General features: G+C 42.7%; 1 protein-coding gene across 1 annotated transcript in view; it reads right to left on the bottom strand.

The window, feature by feature from the left end:
- Nucleotides 1-18,076, bottom strand: part of VWA5B1 (von Willebrand factor A domain containing 5B1) — a 94,085-nt gene extending 76,009 nt beyond the window's left edge. The window contains exons 1-7 of the mRNA XM_033921149.1: nt 17,938-18,076; nt 15,993-16,154; nt 12,688-12,907; nt 10,285-10,430; nt 7,122-7,253; nt 3,872-3,996; nt 43-219 (exon numbers count right to left, since the gene is read on the bottom strand). Of these exons, the coding sequence (XP_033777040.1) occupies nt 43-219; nt 3,872-3,996; nt 7,122-7,253; nt 10,285-10,430; nt 12,688-12,907; nt 15,993-16,154; nt 17,938-18,076 (1,101 nt within the window). The remainder of the gene's footprint in view (nt 1-42; nt 220-3,871; nt 3,997-7,121; nt 7,254-10,284; nt 10,431-12,687; nt 12,908-15,992; nt 16,155-17,937) is intronic.
- Nucleotides 18,077-18,941: the final 865 nt, after the last annotated feature.

Here is an 18,941-nt window from a genome sequence, read left to right as displayed (position 1 = left end):
AAATCTCCTGTGGGGCACCTCTGTTTCTCAGTGCTACTGTACCTTGACTCGACTGATGTTGACACCGCTCATACTACCACTTCTGTCCAGGAGAAAGATAAACTCGCCCCGAGACTTGGTCAAATCAGGTTGGATGGTGTGTAGGTCATGGCAGAAGTTCAGCATTATAACAGGATTGTGAGAGATATCTTTGCTGAGACGCTTCCTGATGATTTCAGTCTAAATGGAGATTAAAATGATTGATTTGTATTAGACATACCACACAATGTAGATATGGTAAATATTTAATTTTCTAAGAAAGAGAGACATTCTTTATAATAAATTCCAGTACAATAAAGAGAAGAGAAAGGTGTTAAAGTCAAATGAGTGCACTAATGATCTGAGAGAGATGTTGCAATGAAATTTAATATTTGAAGAGTCAACAGAGATACTGAAATGAAATCTACCACACAAGGGGACAGAGAGATACATTATAATAAGTTCTACATGTGGAGGAAACTGGATGCATTATAATGAAGTCCAATGGAAAGGAGAGGAAAGAAATGTGTGTTAATGAATTCCAGAGCACTACAGGAAGAAAGATATTAGAAGGAAGTCACTTAAAATGAGAAAATGCAACCTGCAAATGGAGCACACAACAGAGAATTGCAAAAAAAAAAAAAAATGACCACAAAATCATTAAACATTTATAGCATCAAATAATAAAGGCTAACAGAAAAATTCCAACATATATCAATCTATGCCAGTGGTTCCCAACCCTGTCCTGGAGGAACACCAGGCCAATTGGGTTTTCAGGCTAGCCCTAATGAATATGCATGAAGCAAATTTGCATGCCTATCACTTCCATCGTATGCAAATCTCTCTCATGCATATTCATTAGGGCTAGCCTGAAAACCCGATTGGCCTGGTGTTCCTCCAGGACAGGGTTGGGAATCACTGATCTATGCCATCATTATAATGAGGTCTATTATTTCAGTCAGAAGTATTATAGTTAAATAAAAATCTTTGATGATTAGGAATAGAGAGTCATAATAAAATTAATTCATTCAACTTTCTATACTGTTCTCCCGAGGGAGCTTAGAACAGTTTACATGGACTTATTCAGGTACTCAAGCATTTTTCACTGTCTGTCCCGGTGGACTCACAATCTATCTAATGTACCTGGGGCAATGGGGGGATTAAGTGACTTGCCCAGGGTCACAAGGAGCTGTATGGGTTTGAACCCACAACCTCAGGGTACTGAGGCTGTAGCTTTAACCACTGCACCACACTCATTCCTGTAGCCAGTGCACTGTTGGATAAGAGATATTCAGTACCTCAGGCATGCAAAGGACAAGGAATGTTATTGTAAAGGCTGGTTTCCAAGATACAGTACAAGGTTAAGATCTCTAGTTGAATACTTGAGGAGCTTCTGCATGAAATGTTGATCAGTAAGATGAGAAGAACCTTCTTGGTCTCCAAAGATAGAATTCCAAGGTCCTAAAGAATGTTCTGCTCAGCAGATCCATCAAGGAAGAAACAGGCTTCACAAATGTGATCAGTCCTGGGCTGAATGTCTCAGCACTGTGAGAAAACCAAGGTAATCCCTCGCAACAAGAATGTCCTTTATTTATCAGTGGTGCACAGTACAGACATGCTCAGGATGACAAATTGTTAGTGAGATAACTGGGATCAACACCGACCATGTTTCGGGTTTCACGTTCTTGGTAAGCTGCAGCTAATGATTGCTCAGACTGTTTGTTTGGCAATAACTTATTTGGTATACCTTCTTGAGTGAAATGGTGTGGTAAAGCCCACAAAGAAGAGAATGGCACACATCCTTGGAGTGTGGCAAGCTGCAAACTGTGCAAGCACCTCTCAAAGGATCCCACGGTCACTTATATGGGAAAAACATTCAACATAAGGGGATCCTTTGCACGCTTATCTTCTAATGTGGTGTATATCATTCAGTGGAAAAATTGCAAAGAAGGATGTTTAATTGATGATGATGATGATGCTAAAGACTAGGATCAATTTACATAGATAAGTATCATATTAAAAATTGCAATACCAACCAGGATGTCACCTCTGGAAAAACTGACCACTGCACCAATGATTTTGTGATGAGATTTTAAGACGATCCAAGAACATAAGACCTTTGAAATTAAAATGATGAAATATTTTGATGCCTACCAAAGACATTGGCTTCCTTTCACACTACAAAGAAATTTAAATTGATTTGTTATCTCTCTGTCATCTACTTACTTACCCATCCCTTTTCCTGAATTGCTTTCATGTTTCCCTTATATAAGCATTTGCTTATTTCTGATCTGAAGAAGGGGTTACCTTTGAAAGCTAATCATAAAATGCATTGAGTTAGTCCAATAAAAAAATGTATTACCTTAGTTCCTTTATATTTTCATTTTATTTCTATACTCTGTTCTCCTGCAAATTCGCGGTTCGCGAATCGCGGATTCAGTATTTCGCAGTATGCTCCGACCGCCTCTTCCTGTACTAAAGTCAGGCTGCACCAATCAGGAACTGTGTGTCAAAGTAGCTCCTGATTGGTGTAGCCTGATTTTAGTAACAGGAACAGGCGGTCAGAGCAGACCGCGAATGATTTTCTGCACCTGCCAGCGTCCCAGTTGCCCTCTACTGCCTTGTGACAGAAGCAAAACCGCATTTGTTGTTTTTCAAAATTCACGGGTGTTCCTGGAATGGAACCCCCGTGAATTTTGGAGAATTACTGTATAATGATAATCATAACTTTATTTTTGTATACTGCCACACCACAACAGTTCTAAGTACAAACAATGGAGAAATACAGAGCATTATCAATTAACAAATTTATCAAAGAGATAAGTCTTTACTAATTTTCTGAAGGAGCAATAGGACAAAGCTTTTGAAATTGTTTCACTTAACCAGGCATTCATTTTTTCCTGCTTGGAATGAAAGAGTTCTATCCAAGAATCTCTTATAACAAGATTTTAACGTAGGATAGGCATAGACCTTCTTAAAATCTTGCCAATATATAAACATCCCAACTAGGACTCCTGAAGAAGGCGTTGATGCCAAAAATGGCCTGAGTTAAGTCTGGTTGTCTCACTACAATTTGTCATCCTGAGTATGTGTGCTCCACAGCTGAATACAACTGAGTCTTGATGAATTCCTGGCTCACCCATTTGGTCCATCCACTGTGCTTTTTCTGTGTCACAACACTATGAGACCCAATTACATAAGAACATAAGAAAAACCTTACTGGATCAGACCAAAGGTCCATCAAGTCCAGTAGCCAATGGACCATCAAGCCCAGTGGCCAATCCAGGTCACTAGTACCTGGCCAAAACCCAAGGAGGAGCAACATTCCAGAATCCCAAAGAGTAACAAAAGATTCTAGAACCCCAAAGTGGATCAAGATTCCGGAACCCCAAACAGTAGCAAAATTTCATGCTACCGATCCAGGGCAAGCAGTGACTTCCCCCATGTCTTTCTCAATAACAGACTATGGACTTTTCCTCCAGGAAATTGTCCAACCTCTTCTTAAAACCAGCTACGCTATCTGCTCTTACCACAACCTCTGGCAACATGTTCTAGAGTTTAACTATTCTCTGAGTGAAATTTTTTTTCCTCCTATTGGTTTTAAAAGCATTTCCCTGTAACTTCATCGAGTGTCCCCTAGTCTTTGTAATTTTTGACAGAGTGAAAAATCGATCCACTTGTACCCATTCTACTCCTCTCAGGATTTTGTAGACTTCAATCATATCTCCCCTCATCCGTCTCTTTTCCAAGCTGAAGAGCTCTGACCTTTTTAGTGCACTTAACTCATTAGAAGAACCCTAGAAGGTATGGGCAAAAGTGCACAAGACTGGAAGAGACTCACACTCATTCTTACCTTTTTTTCTGCACTTGGGTCTTTTTTAGTCCCCTTAATGAAGTCACTTTTGCCTTTCAGGTACTGTTCATATTCGGCTGCAGTCATGTCACCTTCTTCCGTTAAGATGTGCGGTAGATGTGGTTCTGAAAGGTCAGAAACAGACTGTACTAGAATCAAGGCATTCTAGGTATACCGTAGAACTACCTTTGCTGGTCCTATAGTGACTGGATGACTCAGGGATACACACAGGTATCATAAGACTAACTCATTCCACAAGTCATGAAATCAGACCCCAGAGGAGATCCAATGTTTTTAAGCTTTCCATAAGGTGCTGGAGAAATAGAACACCTTCAACCATAAGGGCCATTGGGGCGGTAGACAGGTGGGCAAAGTAGGTTTTAGGGAGTTTTGGAGGACTCACCCTACATGAGAAGGGGTATATGATGAGATGTACATCTGGCATCCTTTATGTAACGTTTACAGCAGTGCCCTCTAAGATGCCCCACTGCTCTGTTGGGATGTCTATATGGTCAGTCTTTAACAATGCTGGTCCCTCTCGTGCCCAAATGGTCTGGATTTGGACATTTTTGTGGTCGAAAATGCTTTATAAAGTTGCATGTCCTAGCACTGAATATCCTGGCAGCCAAGACGTCTTAAGTAGGCAATTTAAAAAAAAAAAATTGGGACATCTAGCAGTTTTACCAGTTTTGAAAATGGCCGTTTTTCCTCTTCCAACTTTGGACAGCCTATCGAAAATGCCCCTCAACATGTATAGCTTCATGAAAACAAAGCATATACTTGGCACCAGGACTGTCACAAATTAGAAATACACTCCATGCAACATGCCCCCTAGAACTCCTATCTAAAGAATGACATGCAGGAACTCAGGTGCCCATTATATGAATTGCTACACCCCTGCTTGGCCCAGCGAACATCAGAAGTGACCATTTTACCCCTGGGCAAAAGAGCAGCATCACTCAGGGATTCTGCGTTGCCTGCTAGGGCTGTGCGTTCATGTGAAATGATATGAGGAATACCAGCAACATTCCCCTAATCATTTCATGTGGGTTTCAATTTAAAATACTGTATATACTCGAATATAAGCCAGTCCGAATATAAGTCAAGACACCCATTTCCCCCCCCCCCCAAAAGGAGGAAAATGGTTGACTCGAATATGTCGGGCAGATTAATATTCAAGTGCCCTGCCCTGCCAGAATCTGCACCCAGCGCCCCCTCTCTCTTGTCAGGCTCTGCACTCAGCCGCCTCCGTGCCCAGCACTGCACCCAGCCCCCTTTCCTCCCTCCCCTGTCAGGCTGTGCACCCAACCTCCTCCCTTCCAGGCATTGCACACAGCCCCCTTCCCCCTCCCTCCCAGGCTCTCCACCCTGTCCCCCCCTCCCAGGAAGCCGCTTAGCACCGAGCAGCAGCACCAAAGCGCGCTCCTGCTCCATACCGCTCAGCGGCTGAAGCCGGAACTCATGGCAGCGACCAACCAGGTTAGCAGCGGGGTAGGAACACGGAAAGCTCGCTCCTGCTCACTACATCTCTGGACCACCAGGGATTCCAGCGGCAGATGAGGTACGATGGACAGGGCAGGGAGGGGGGACAGGGTGCAGAGCCTGGCGGCCCAGCGGAGGCCTACAAAAGTCTGGGAGGGGAGGCGGCGGGGCATTGGCCTGCACATAAACCGGGACCCTGCGTTTTGGACCAAAAATCCCGGTTTATGTTCGAGTATATATGGTAACATATTTTGTTATTTTTCCTATTAACATTATCCATAAACTGAACCCCCCCTTCCACCCCCGTTAAAACATAAAATGAAAATTCCCATCAACAACATGGCAAAGTAAAGAAAATGAAAAGTTTAGTCTGCACCCTCCCCCACTACTGACACGTAGAATCTGCAATTATGCCATTTGCATGAATTTTGGAACCCTGCACATCTATGAACAAGCTGCTCTCCGAAGCTGTAATTTCTGGAAATTGAAGGTGATTTTAAACCCCTGAGAGCTGAGCACAATTCTTTCTCAAGCTGTGTTTGCAAACTCATGCCCAGATGAGAAATTCACTAATAATTCTACTTACTTAAAGTAAGTGCAAATGCTGACAGGAAAAATGTCTTGGATAAACATGTCTTGAGACTGGGAATACATTGTACCAGGGGGTGCTGAAAAGTTCTCAGCCCAAACAACTGACTTTTTGCAGAAAGGAAATTCTATGCTTTGATATTGTTTCATATTGTTGATTGAACCATATATTTATTTATTCAGTTTTCTAAACTGCTCTCCCCAGGACGCTCAGAGCGGTTTACATGAATTTATTCCCTGGGGCAATGGGGGGATTAAGTGACTTACCCAGGGTCACAAGGAGTGGTGTGGGTTTGAACCCTGAACCTCAGGGCGCTGAGGCTGTAGCGCTAACCACTGCGCCGCACTCTTCCCCAATACAATGAGTCATTGTGACATCACTGATGAAGTTGGCTCGTAGGCATTGGTGGAATGAGGCATTATGACATCACAATCTCAGCTCTGGAATGCTGCTGCTCTTTGGGTTTCTGCCAGGCATTATGACATCAGGGAAAGGGATTGGGACCTGTATACTTCCATTTTGTAGTTTTATAACCACACGTCATTCTCTTCTTGATTGGGCTGAGAACTTTTCAGCTCTCCCTCAAAGTGTGATGACTTTCAGTCTCTGGTAACCAGAGCTGAGACTGTGATGTCATAAAAGCCTCATTCCACCAATCAGAGCCAATCTCATCAGTGATGTCACAATGGCTTGCTTGTCCTAAACTTGGCTCACTTTTATTACATACGAGGGAATAGTGAAACATTTTCAGCCCAAAAACCAGCTTCTTAAATTCTGAGCATTATTTTGCCACTGTAGCCGAAAAGAGTGTTATTTCGTTAAGGGCCAATTTGCAGAAACAAAAAGTCTATATTTTGACAATGTTTCAAGATCATTGAACCATATCCACGTCATTATCTTCTTGGTTTGGCTGAGAATATTTCAGCATCCCATAGTATATCCTGAAGGTTTGCCCATCTCATAGCAGAATATGCTTCCTTCAAATCTCTCCACTTTGCTGCATAAATGAGCGGAACCTTTTCTAAAATCTCTTATGCATTTTTTTTTTTTTTTTTTACATGTGTAAATGGCACTTATCTCTTCCAAAAATGACCTCCTGTTTTCCTTTGACAACCCATGTTAGGCCAGCAATGTGTCCTGAATCGGAAAAAGAAAGCATGCATAACACTGCAGACATACCACTCGGATGAATGACAATCTCTACAGGTCGGTCATACGTGTGCTTGTTTGCCAGCGTGATGGTGATACTTTTTGCCGAGGGAGCAGAGGGATCTGCATCAGCTCGAATCTCATGAGTTGGACTTTCCACACCTGGCAGGGAAATAAGAGGGGAAATCCTGCAGAGCTGGAGGAGGTGAGAGCACAGAAATACTTCCACCCACTGTTGTCACCCCTGTATAGTTTTTCAAGTTTCAAGTTTTTATTGGTATTTAATGGATCGCTTATTTAATTTACTAAGCGATGTACAACTTAATAAATCAAAACAGACAAACAGGGAGTGCTGACGAACAAAATAACTTCAAAGTTATTGAGTAAAACTTACATAAGTCGTGAGGAAAAGGGGGGAAAAGTTACAATTCTGTGATAGAGAAGAAAAAAAAGAGTGATGGGAAGGACAAAAGGAAGGGTGAATTTGATTTAAAACTTGAGACGTCATATTATTGGATGGAAGGTAAAAGATTGAATGCGTCTTTAAAAAGGTGAGTTTTTAGAATTTTTTTAAACGATGATAAGTCTTTTTCTTCTCTGATATACTGTGGTAAAAAATTCTCATTTAGAATATTGTGTACAATTCTGGAGGCCGCACCTTCAAAAAGATATAAAAAGGATGGGAGTCGATCCAGAGGAAGGCTACTAAAATGGTGCGTGGTCTTCGTCATAAGGCGTATGGGGACAGACGTAAAGATCTCAATCTGTAGACTTTGGAGGAAAGGCAGGAGAGGGGAGATAGGATAGAGATGTGTTTAAATCAAAAATCTACAAAAAAAGTTACTCACCAGCAGTGGGTCATACTCTAAAGATCCACATTCTTAGAAAATGGGTGGAGAAAAAGCCTCAAGATATATAAATCACGCAGCAATCATTGATGATTTTTTTAGCTGGCGCTCTTTTTGTCATTGGCAAAAATACTCACACCCACAAAATGTAAGGATCTAATAGGGAAAACCCCACTACTGTGCACTTTTAAAAGATAGAAAAATAAAGAAGACTATTAGTACAGTAAACCCTTGGTTTGGAAGTGTTCTACAAGACAAGCAAAACATTTGATTAAATTTTAACTTGATATACACACATCACAACTGAGCCGATGGTTCTTCTCCCTCTGACGCTCCGAGAGTGTAGTGACTGTTCTAAATCAGCAAAGTCTTGCGATATGAGTACATACAGTATATACGCATCACATCATCACAACTGAGCCGATGGTTCTTCTCCCTCTGACGCTCCGAGAGTGTAGTGACTGTTCTAAATCAGCAAAGTCTTGCGATATGAGTACATACAGTATACACGCGTCACATCATCACGACTGAGCCGATGGTTCTTCTCTCTTTGACGCTGCAAGAGTGAAGTGACTGTTCTAAACGAGCAAAGTCTTCAGTACGAGTACACTGACCCTGCCTGATAGGACCAGCTGGAAATTCAACGCTGGTCACTGGATATGGCCCAGCACTGAATTTCTGGATTCGCCGCCAACCGCGAGAATCAGCCCAGCTAACTCTTGAGGTGCAAATACCGGCCCCTACTGTCGTTAGCCAGAGTCAGAGTCTCGTTTTCAGTCAATCAGTTTCAATCTCAGTTACCGCTGCTTTCACCACCACAACATCTCTGTAGCGTACCTAGGCGAACACAGTTCTGTGCAGAGACACATTGGAGACAGACCCTGCTCCAGGGAGTTTACTGTTTCGTCAAGATTCACAGATAAGCCAACAAAGAGGTTTCAGAAAACCCAGTACATGTAGATTCAACGATATCATCCCGGCACGGAAGTCTCCACTGGCTACCGATGGGTTTTACAATCTCCCCGATATTCACTGAGGTTAGCCGGCCAAGAACAGCTTCCAGTGGCTAAGTCCCATTTGACTGGCTATCTGCCGACAGTCAACGGTTGATAGCCGTCTACCTCCCACCGAACATCAGGCTCACTGGCCAGCCCAGCGACCGGCTATGTCTGACTCAGCAGCTGTAACTCCGCCTACCCTAAGGTGGTTCACCCTCAGTCTCGGTGAGGGAGTGATGCTATGGGAGCCAGGTCACGCACCACCCGTTCCTTCATACTCTGTTACGTACCCTTCTCTTCTAAAAGTATTCAAGAATTAAAGTCCTGTACCATGGGTACAGAAACGTTGATGCACACTTTCCATGCGCAAACCTTGCAGAATTTTAGAAAAGCCCTTTTCGGTGTATAAAGCGGGTTTCCCAAAGTTTTATACAGCCAATCCCCTCTATGGTAGGAGCCACTGCCCAGGAAAAGGATCTAGGTGTTATTCTTGAGGATACATTGAAACCCTCAGCTCAATGTGCGGCGGCGGCTAAGAAAGTAAATAGAATGTTAGGAATTGTCTAGAAAGGAATGGAAAACAAAGATGAAAATGTTATAATGCTCTTGTATTGCTCTATGGCACCTCAAATACGGTGTGCGGTTCTGCTCACCGTATCACAAAATATAGCGGAATTAGAAAAGGTACAGAGAAGGGTGATGAAAATGATGATGGGACAACTTCCCTATGAGGAAAGGCTAAAGCAGCTAGGGCACTTCAACTTGGAGGAGAGACGGCTCAGGGGGGTTTTGATAGAGGTCTATAAAATACTGAGTGGAGTGGAAAGGGTAGATGTGAATCGCTAGTTCACTCTTTCCAAAAATACTAGGACTAGGGGACATGCCATGAAGCTACTAAGTAGTAGATTTAAAACAAACCAGGGAAAATATTTCTTCACACAACATGTAATTAAACTCCGGAATGCGTTGCCGGAGAATGTGGTGAAATCAGCTTAGCGGGGTTTAAAAAAGGTTTGGACAATTTCCTAAAAGAGAAATCCTTAGGCCATAATTGAGATGGCTTGGGAAATACACTGCTTATTCTTAGAATAAGCAGCATAAAATCAGTTTTACTGGGATGGCCACTGTTGGAAACAGGATTCTGGGCTTGGTGGACTTTGGGAAATTCTTAAGTTCTTTTAGGTAATGGAATCTAAGCCCGTTAACTTGAAAAGTGATGTTGTCACTGGAGAGTTTTTTGGTTAGCATCCTGTATGCCTGTCTTGATGCACAAGGGGTGTAGCATTTTGATGCTGTGCACATCTAGAAAGATGCCTAAACTCCATTATGCTTCTGTTGTTGACTCACCTGCAAGTAGGTATGGCCCTCGAATCTCCAAGTGGAAGCTGAACTCATATTCCATGGCATTCACAGCCTCTGTCTCAAGGAGAGTTGCCAAGCACAGTCTGTTAGTTCGATCGGAAACGCCAGTGCCACACTGATGCCTTTCTCTCCTGTGCAGACAATTAAAATATAATTCAGCCCAGTAACATATTTAATTTGGGTGCCTAGGCTCGATAGAAATCAATCATTCTTCGAAATGGCCCCTAAAACTCTCTCCCTGACTCCTCTCTCATTCCATTGCAGCTGAAGAATGGGAGAAACCATCATATTTTGAGGGACAGGTATCAGTTAAAGCAGTGTCTCTCAAAACTTTTTCAGTTCTGGCACATTAAATAGAGCAAATATTTCTCCCGGCACATTATAATTGATAATTATAAAATTGCAAAACCAACAAAAAATTAAATTTGAGAGTTATTTATTTAAAGTTCTTTAAGCTATGTAGGGGTAATTGTTACAGCGGTGAAACTAAAGAGATAGAATAAAATTGCTAATCAATGCGATGGATGTGCTTGTTTTTGAGTGCAAATTAACTTAAAACACAGCTCGATGGTTGACAAGCAAACATCCACCATCTGCAGTTCTCTTTTTTTTCCAATTTAAGTTCTGTCAGAGATGAAAATCCAAGTTGGCTAAGATAAGAAGATCCAAACGGTAACAAAGCCTTGACTGCTTTGTTGCTCAAGTTGTGATAACTACTGCATAAAAAAATTAAAACTAAAATTACTTGCCGTTAGTTTTCAAGGACCAATCACGTCAAAGAATGATGCTTGTCTGGTCGGTTGCATCCTTACGCACAGAGACGCTCATAACATTGACAGACTTGCGTGCGTGACGTACATGTCGTCTATTCTAGTGTATACTTATGAAGGGAATTTTTTTAATTAAAGCAAAATTCTGGAATCTCTCGCGGCACACCCAGATTCTCTTTGGGGCATACCACTGTGCCTTGGCTGGGCTGGTCATTGTTGGAAACAGGATACTGGGCTTGATGTTCCTTTGGTTTGTCCCAGTATGGGAATTCTTATGTTCTTATTCACATATATTTTAGGTGTGAGCATTAACCCTTTAACCATTAATCAGATAACTGCAGAAACTCTCCCTAATTCTGCTTATTATGTACATATTACAATATTACAGTTTTCTTTAGATTGCTCAAATGCAAGGGCACCGTTATTAACATTAACTAGTACAATTGCAATAACATTTTAAAATATCAGGGGACATGAGCTGCTTAGCAAATGCATTATTCACATAATCCATTCTGTAACCAGATTGTTTAGATCAGCAACCAAACACAAAATCAACCCCTACCTCCTCCAGATCCTCCCAAACTCTCCTTCCCTTCCACAAAAGGTACTACTCATGCAGGCAAACTTGGGTCATCCCTCCCCTTTAGAATCACTGAGATCTGGAATAATTTTGCCTCCCCGCTCTGAACCTCAAGCTCCCTCCAACTTTTCCGTAAACACCTAAAAACCTGGCTATTCTCAAAACTGTAACACTTCCCCCCCCTCTTAGGCCTCTCCCTCCATCCTCACCCTTTTACACCTAATCTTTAAATCCTCCACTGGAGTTCCTCTCTCATCCTACTTCCTGTAAACCGTGCCGAGCTCTGCATCTGCGGAGATGGTGCGGTATATAAACCCAAAGTTTAGTTTAGTTTAGTTTAAATGCAGTAATACTCATTCATCCAGGCTTTTGAGGGGTGAGTTGGCTGTCAACCAGCCAATCTAAAAATAATTGAATCAGTCAATCAAGATAGCAGTAACTCAACAACAACAAAAAGAAATTCCACCAATCAACCTTTCAATCAGTGAACTGGCTAGTCAAGCAAAGAGTCATCCAGGAGACTCAAAAAAATCAATCCAGTTAGAACACTGTCTCCTTCTACTTGCTTTCGTTTCCAGACTCGGAAGCTTCATAACATCGCAATAACTCCGAAAAGGACGATAATGCTTTAGAAGGGGGCTGCATTTTTGAACTATAGGCGAATACATCTTCGGGGAAACAAGAAAAACTGAGTTTGTGGGATGACAAGGTCATATATTTATAAATCTTTTTGGCAGTGCAGAGACGTCTATGGCCACTTCCCTAGAGTATTGTGTCTTTGACAGAATACAATGCACATGTCAGGAGAGCAGTGTTGAATTTAGGAATATTTCTAGGAAATCACTGCCTCTCCCACTTTCCATCTTGGACAAAATTTCTAAACAATATACTGATAGGAAGGTGACGATGAATGCCTCAATGATTAGACTAGAACACTGGTGTGTGTGTGTAGGACATATGAAGACATATGAGGCTGGTGTATCACCAATTAAAAAGAAAATTAAAGCCAAGAGAGACAGTATATAATGTGATTCTTACAATCGGAGCTGGTTTGCTGGAAAGAGCGAGTTCTCCGGTGTGCAATGGTGGACTCTGGGAACACACACTGCAGGGAGAATGACCCTCACCGCTCCGCTGGGCAACGTCTGCAGTTCAGAAGAGGTGCTGATCAAAATGGACACATTTTCCAGAGGAGGGACGGTACCCAGGTTGGCCACAAAAATGATTCTTTCCAAATCTTCGTCCAAAACAATTCTTCCTAGGGTAGGAAAAGACACCACAGATGAGAGGGGGGTAAAGTGGTTTGAAGTCCTAGAAGAGAAACTCCTATATTCCCACAGGCACCCTGAGAAAATCAACCACTTCGGACCATATTTTCATTTCCTGGCAAAATATTCTCCTTTATTAGAAGTGTCTGTTTTATTGGACCCATTGCTGTAACTTTTCTTATTCCTCATATCGCAGAAATCAGAGTATTGCTAAAATGTCTGACAGGGGGCTACAAGTTGGAAGTATGTGCAGTGAGGGTGGAAGGTAGACATACTTCCAGAGGACGTAATAGGACAGAGTACGGTACTGGAGTTCAAGAAAGGATTGGACAATTTCCTGCTGAAGAAAGGGATAGAGGGGTATAGATAGGGGGCTACTGCGCAGGTCCTGGACCTGTTGGGCCGCCGCTTGAGCGGACTGCTGGGCACGATGGACCTCGGGTCTGACTCAGTGGAGGCATTGCTTATATTCTTATGTTCTTATGTACATAAGAACCTAAGAATAGCCTTACTGGGTCAGACAAATGGTCCATCAAGCCCAGTAGCCCGTTCTCACGGTGGCCAATCCAGGTCCCTAGTACCTGACCATAACCCAAAGAGTAGCAACATTCCAGCAAGATTCTGGAACCCCAATGAGAGGAACATTCTAGAGCTGAGATTGTGATGTCATAATGCCTCATTCCACAGTGCCTCAGAGCCAACCTCAGCAGTGATGTCACAATGGCTTCACTGTCCTATACTTAACCATACTGGGTCAGATCAATGGTCCATCTTGCCCTGTACCTGTCCTCACGGTGGCCAATCCAGGTCACTAGTACCTGGCCAAAACCCAAGGAGTAGCAACATTCCATACAGAATCCCAAGGAATAGCAAGATTCCGGAATCCCAAAGAGTAACAAGATTCTAGAACTCACGCAAGCGCTTTCCTGCCTCTGTATGCGATTGTGAGGTGGAGCGGAGAGGACAATCACGTATAGCGCTTGCCTGAGGTTACAACAGTGAGGCGGGCAACGTTCCAGAACGTAAGGTAACCACTGGAGGCAGTGCAGCTTGTGCGTGTGTACGTAATCTCGTGAACCCTCGCGAAATTCGGCACCTCTCCTGGCGGTGACTGCTTGATGTAAGATGGCGGTTGTGTCCGGTGCTGGAGGAGGTGAGAGCTGAAGGCGGTTGCGGACGTGACCACCGGACACTTGAGGTACAAGTTTTCCAGGCACAAGTCGGACATCGATTCTCCCCTCTACAAAAAAGCCTAGAAGATTCCACCAAAATCTTGTCTCTTGCAGTTGATACTTTAGAATCTAAATCACAATTTTGCATGAGGTAAAACTCGTTATAGTTTATAAATCTTTCCGTAATTGCTTCTGATCATTTCGGCTATACACAGATGAAAGCGGTGCAACATGCAGAAAGTGAAAAACTATCTCAACTTCACTTTCTGCATATTGCACTGCTTTCAGCTGTGTATAGCTGATCAGAATTTATTGACACACCCTTCCATCAAAGAATACTACTACTACGCTAGAAAAACTAACTTTTCCATTGTCGCTCCAACCTTATGGAACGCCATGCCACCTCAACTCCGCCTTGAAAATTCTCTCGACAAATTCAAGGCTGAACTAAAAACATTCTTATTTCAAGACGCATACAACAGCCTTTAAATATTTCCGCTTCAACAGCTAGCAAAACTTAACATTAACCGCATTTAAGAAGCGATCCCCTCTCCTGATGTCATATCCTCCCACCTCTTCCCTTTTTTCTTTTTTAATTTTGTTTTTAATGATGTCATTATCAATTCCCCCTCCCCTTTTACCCTCAAGCTCATGTTCGTATTAGTAATTTGTCTTCTTAATATTCACTCTTTTCCCCACCCATAATAATTATTTTAACCTTTCATTTTTTTAGCATCGTAAGCTGGCTAGATGCATATCAATGGTCGGTATATTAGAATTAATAAAACTTGATAATCAGAAGCAATTAAGGAACGATTTATAAACTATAATGAGTTTTACCTCATGCAAAGTTGTCATTTCTTTAATAAGATATTAACTATTTTTTCCCTGCGGCCCTTCAAGTACTGACAAATCCAAAATGTGGCCCTGCAAAGGGTTTGAGTTTAAGCCAGGTCCAACATCATCGCGTAGATCACCAAGTTTCCAAGTTTATTAGTTTTTTAATATCCCGACCATCAAGCAAATGTCTGGCTGGTTAACAGTGTTTTGTAAAGGCTAAAAATGTTATAAAATAATGTGAACATATATGTCGTAGACTAGACAAACTGGAGAGTGAGGGAGATAATGGGAGGAAGGGAGAAGTTACATAATTTAGTAAAGAAGGAGAAAATGGGGAAGGGATAGAACGTGAGGATTAGGGTAACATTGTTGGAGCATATACTTATTCTCTGTAATAGTCAGAAAGAGGGAGAGTGGGAAACAAAAAAGAGAGAGATTAAAGAGAAGAAGGAGAGAGATTTAGCTTCAACCGAAGGCATCTTGAAATAAGAAAGTCTTTAAGCCGGTCTTGAATTTATTTAAATTTTGTTCGTCCCGTAAATGTTGTGGAAGAGAATTCCATAGTGTAGGTGCAGTTACTGCGAAATTGGTTTTTCGGGTGTAATAGAATTCTTTTAAAGAGGGAATAAAGAGGAGTTTTTGGTCAGAGGATCTTAAAGTACGAGGGGAACATTGTGGAATTAGTAGTTTGTCAAGGAATAGTGGTTGATGGAAAAGTTTAATTTTAAAGGAGAGTAAGATAATTTTGTAGGTGATGCGATGCGTGATGGGGAGCCAATGAGCTTCTTTAAGGAGAGGAGTAACATGATCAAATTTACCTTTTTTGTATATTAATTTTATTGCAGAATTTTGTATTAATTGCAGTCGTCGTAATTCTTTTTGGGGGGAGTCCATTAAGGAGGGAATCACAGTTTGTGAAATGTCTTTGGATGTTCCAGACTCAACCAGACAACCTTAAATCCGTCCTCAACACTGCCCACCCTTCCCACCAGTCCCCCCCAGCCAACCCCTTTCCCTTTGCTTCCTTTCTATTGAAAATACGCATCCAGAGCAAAAATGTTACCGTTTCCATCCTGAAATCGACCGTTGGAGAGGCCGCAGCAGTCGTAGTAACAGTCATCTATTTTCGCCTTGTCTTTTATCTGCACGGTTACAATCCGCCTGCAAATCACAGCCTCAAACCCGACCACTGTGGTATACTCATTCAATGGGTAAACGAAGAGACCTGGGAAGAAAGCAGAATCACTTACAGTGGGCAACATACAGGATGACCTATCAAAAATGATGCAATAGGTAAGCTAGTTTTCTAGAATAGATTGAGCCAGAAGAGAGTGACTAAGAGGAGAAGCTATCAAAGTGGGTCAGGGCACTAACTCGTATGGTATATAATAATAACAATAATAATAGTAACTTTATTCTTATATACCGCGGTTTACAGCAAGAGAAACTGAACAGTCAGCGAGATATACACAAATAGGCTACAACAGTAAAATCTTAGATTACAAATCTATCAAACAACTGCGTCTTTACTCATTATCTAAAAGAAAAATAACATGAAACACCTGGAATAATTTTACCGAGCCAATCATTCATTTTGCCTGCCTGAAAGGCAAGGGTTCTATCACGAAATCTCTTAAAACGACAGGCTTTTACTGTCGGATGCGCAAACAAATGAACTCTGCGTGGGGACTTATTGGAACCATCCAAGAGAAAATGGGAAGCCACATAGACCCCCCCCCTAACGCACATTAAAGGGTGCGGTGCCCTAATCCAGAATGAAGTTACCCCACATTATAGAGTCATGAGATGTGAAACTCGCAAAGTACGCACAGCAAGCCATGATATATCCTGTAAAATAACCCTGGTTGGGTCATTTTATCGCCCAGGAGCATTAGGCCACCAAGCCGAGGTCTACTGCTGCTTGTGAGCTGGCTTGCAAGCAACGTCAGTACCTTCGGTAAATCAAGGAGCAGTAAAAGCTTCCCTTATACCAGTAGGGTAGTGAGGGTAGGAGGCACCCAGGGTATTGGGCCTTCCCCCCCTCCCCCCCCCCGGTGCTCTTTCCATGCCCCCCCCACCACCACCACCACCATCACCACACTCAAGCCCTCCCTTCCCATCCCATCCCATTTTAAATCTTCACCAGCGCAAGAAGTTTCTCCGGCCTGTTCCTTGCACCGGCGTTGGCTTTCCCTCTGATGTCACTTCCTGACCCACGACCCAGAAGTGATTTCAGAGGGAGCCGGGCCGGTGCAAACAGCAGGCCAGAGTAGTTGTTCACACTGGCAAAGATTTAAAGAAGTAGAGGGCGGGGAAAGGAGGTTGCAAGCATGCCTTGGGGGGGGGGGCAGAGAGGTGCCTACGCCCCCACCAAGATGGTGGCATAATGGAAAAGAGAGGTAAAGGGGCTACATTTAGATTGTTGTGGGCACCTCCACAAGAGTTTGCAGATAATAGGTGAACTTTAATGAGGGAATGGTGACCTATGTTTGTACGGGTGGACGGATGAATGGGGATTTTTTTTCTTTTCACTCTCTGCAAAGGGGTTGGTTGGATGGGTGGGTTGAGACAGTGTATCTTAAGGATTTTGTCTATTAGTATCCTAGGCTTTAGCTAACAATGTTATGATCAATTTCTTCAATTTGTTTCTCCTGCTTTATTGTATGTCATTATATAAAATTTAATAAAAACTTTGGAACTGAAAAAACAAACCTGTTCCCCTTCATTCCTATAGTTTTTCCCCTTCGTCATTCTCTTTTCTATACCTTATTGTAGTTCACCCCCTCACCTCTCGTTTAACTGTACATCGATTCTATGTGTCTTGAATGTATATGTCCATTGTTTAAGATTTTGTCCTCCCCTTTTTATCATTGTAAAACGCCTAGAATTTTTGAAAGGCGTTTAATCAAATGTTAAATAAAACTTGAAACTTACCCGTCATCACGGGACAAAGCGCCATGCAACTTAACCTCACTGAGGACACTGACACATAGAACAGCGTAGATTACCTTCGATGGGCTGAGAGTCTGGGTTGCTGTAGGTCAGGGACGCGGTGATCCCTAGAGCATAGCCGCTGACACAGGAGCTGATCTCTGCATTGGTGAGAGGCAGAGGGGTGCCACTGCTTCGATTCAGAAGCCCAGGCATCCTATGAGTGATGCCGATGACCTTCAAATCTGTAAGAGAAGAAGGTGAACTTTTTTTAACCAAGCGGCTTTGCCGTTCTTTGTTCTCCCCCCCCCATGATTCTTTTCAAGCCAATGTGGATCTGAATTTACTTCTGCAGCCTCCAGCTCAGATTTGTATAAAAGCCAAGAGAGCAGGGTGAAGAAATTCATTTCTAAAATTCACAATAGCGCCACTTCTGAGCTCGTGCACCTCCTTCCCTGGAGCCTGTAAAGCATGAGTATATCCATAAAACATCTGGAAAGTCTATCTTTAATTAAAGTTTAATTCTCAGTTCTGTTACTGCTTGTGAAGCGTATCTCTTTCCCTGATTATCCTCTCTCAAAATCTCTGGTTCCTACTAGCAACTACACACAGATAAGGAACCAAAGGGTAGCACCATAGTTTCATTCTCCCCCCCCCCCCCACCAAGTCACCTTATTAAGCTCTAAGGGCCAGAGTCTCAAAACTTTGCAGTAAAAACCGACGGGCCACTGTCGCAGCCATTATTGTAGCGATTTCAAAATGGCGAGCCTTTCTAAAAAAAAAAAAAAAAAATCTGTACAAGCAAATGAGGTTAGTATAGCGCAGCGGTCTCAAACATGCGGCCCACGACCTCCAGGGACTATTTTGCGGCCCGCAATCTGTCCTTGCCTAAAGCAGGGGTCCCCAATCTGCTTCCCTTCCCACTACCCTCCCCCAAGCCACCGCAATCAGGGAACAGGCCAGTGCCCGAAGTCTTAGCTCTCCCTGCATATCTTCCCCAGCTCGGAGCCGACCAATTCTTGCCACCCGACGTTCAATTCTAATGTCGGGGAGAAAGTTCCGGGCCAGCCAATCGCTGCCT

This window comes from Geotrypetes seraphini, chromosome 15, assembly GCF_902459505.1.
Source record: "Geotrypetes seraphini chromosome 15, aGeoSer1.1, whole genome shotgun sequence".
NCBI lineage: Eukaryota > Metazoa > Chordata > Amphibia > Gymnophiona > Dermophiidae > Geotrypetes > Geotrypetes seraphini.
This window is presented reverse-complemented; position numbering and strand designations above follow the sequence as displayed.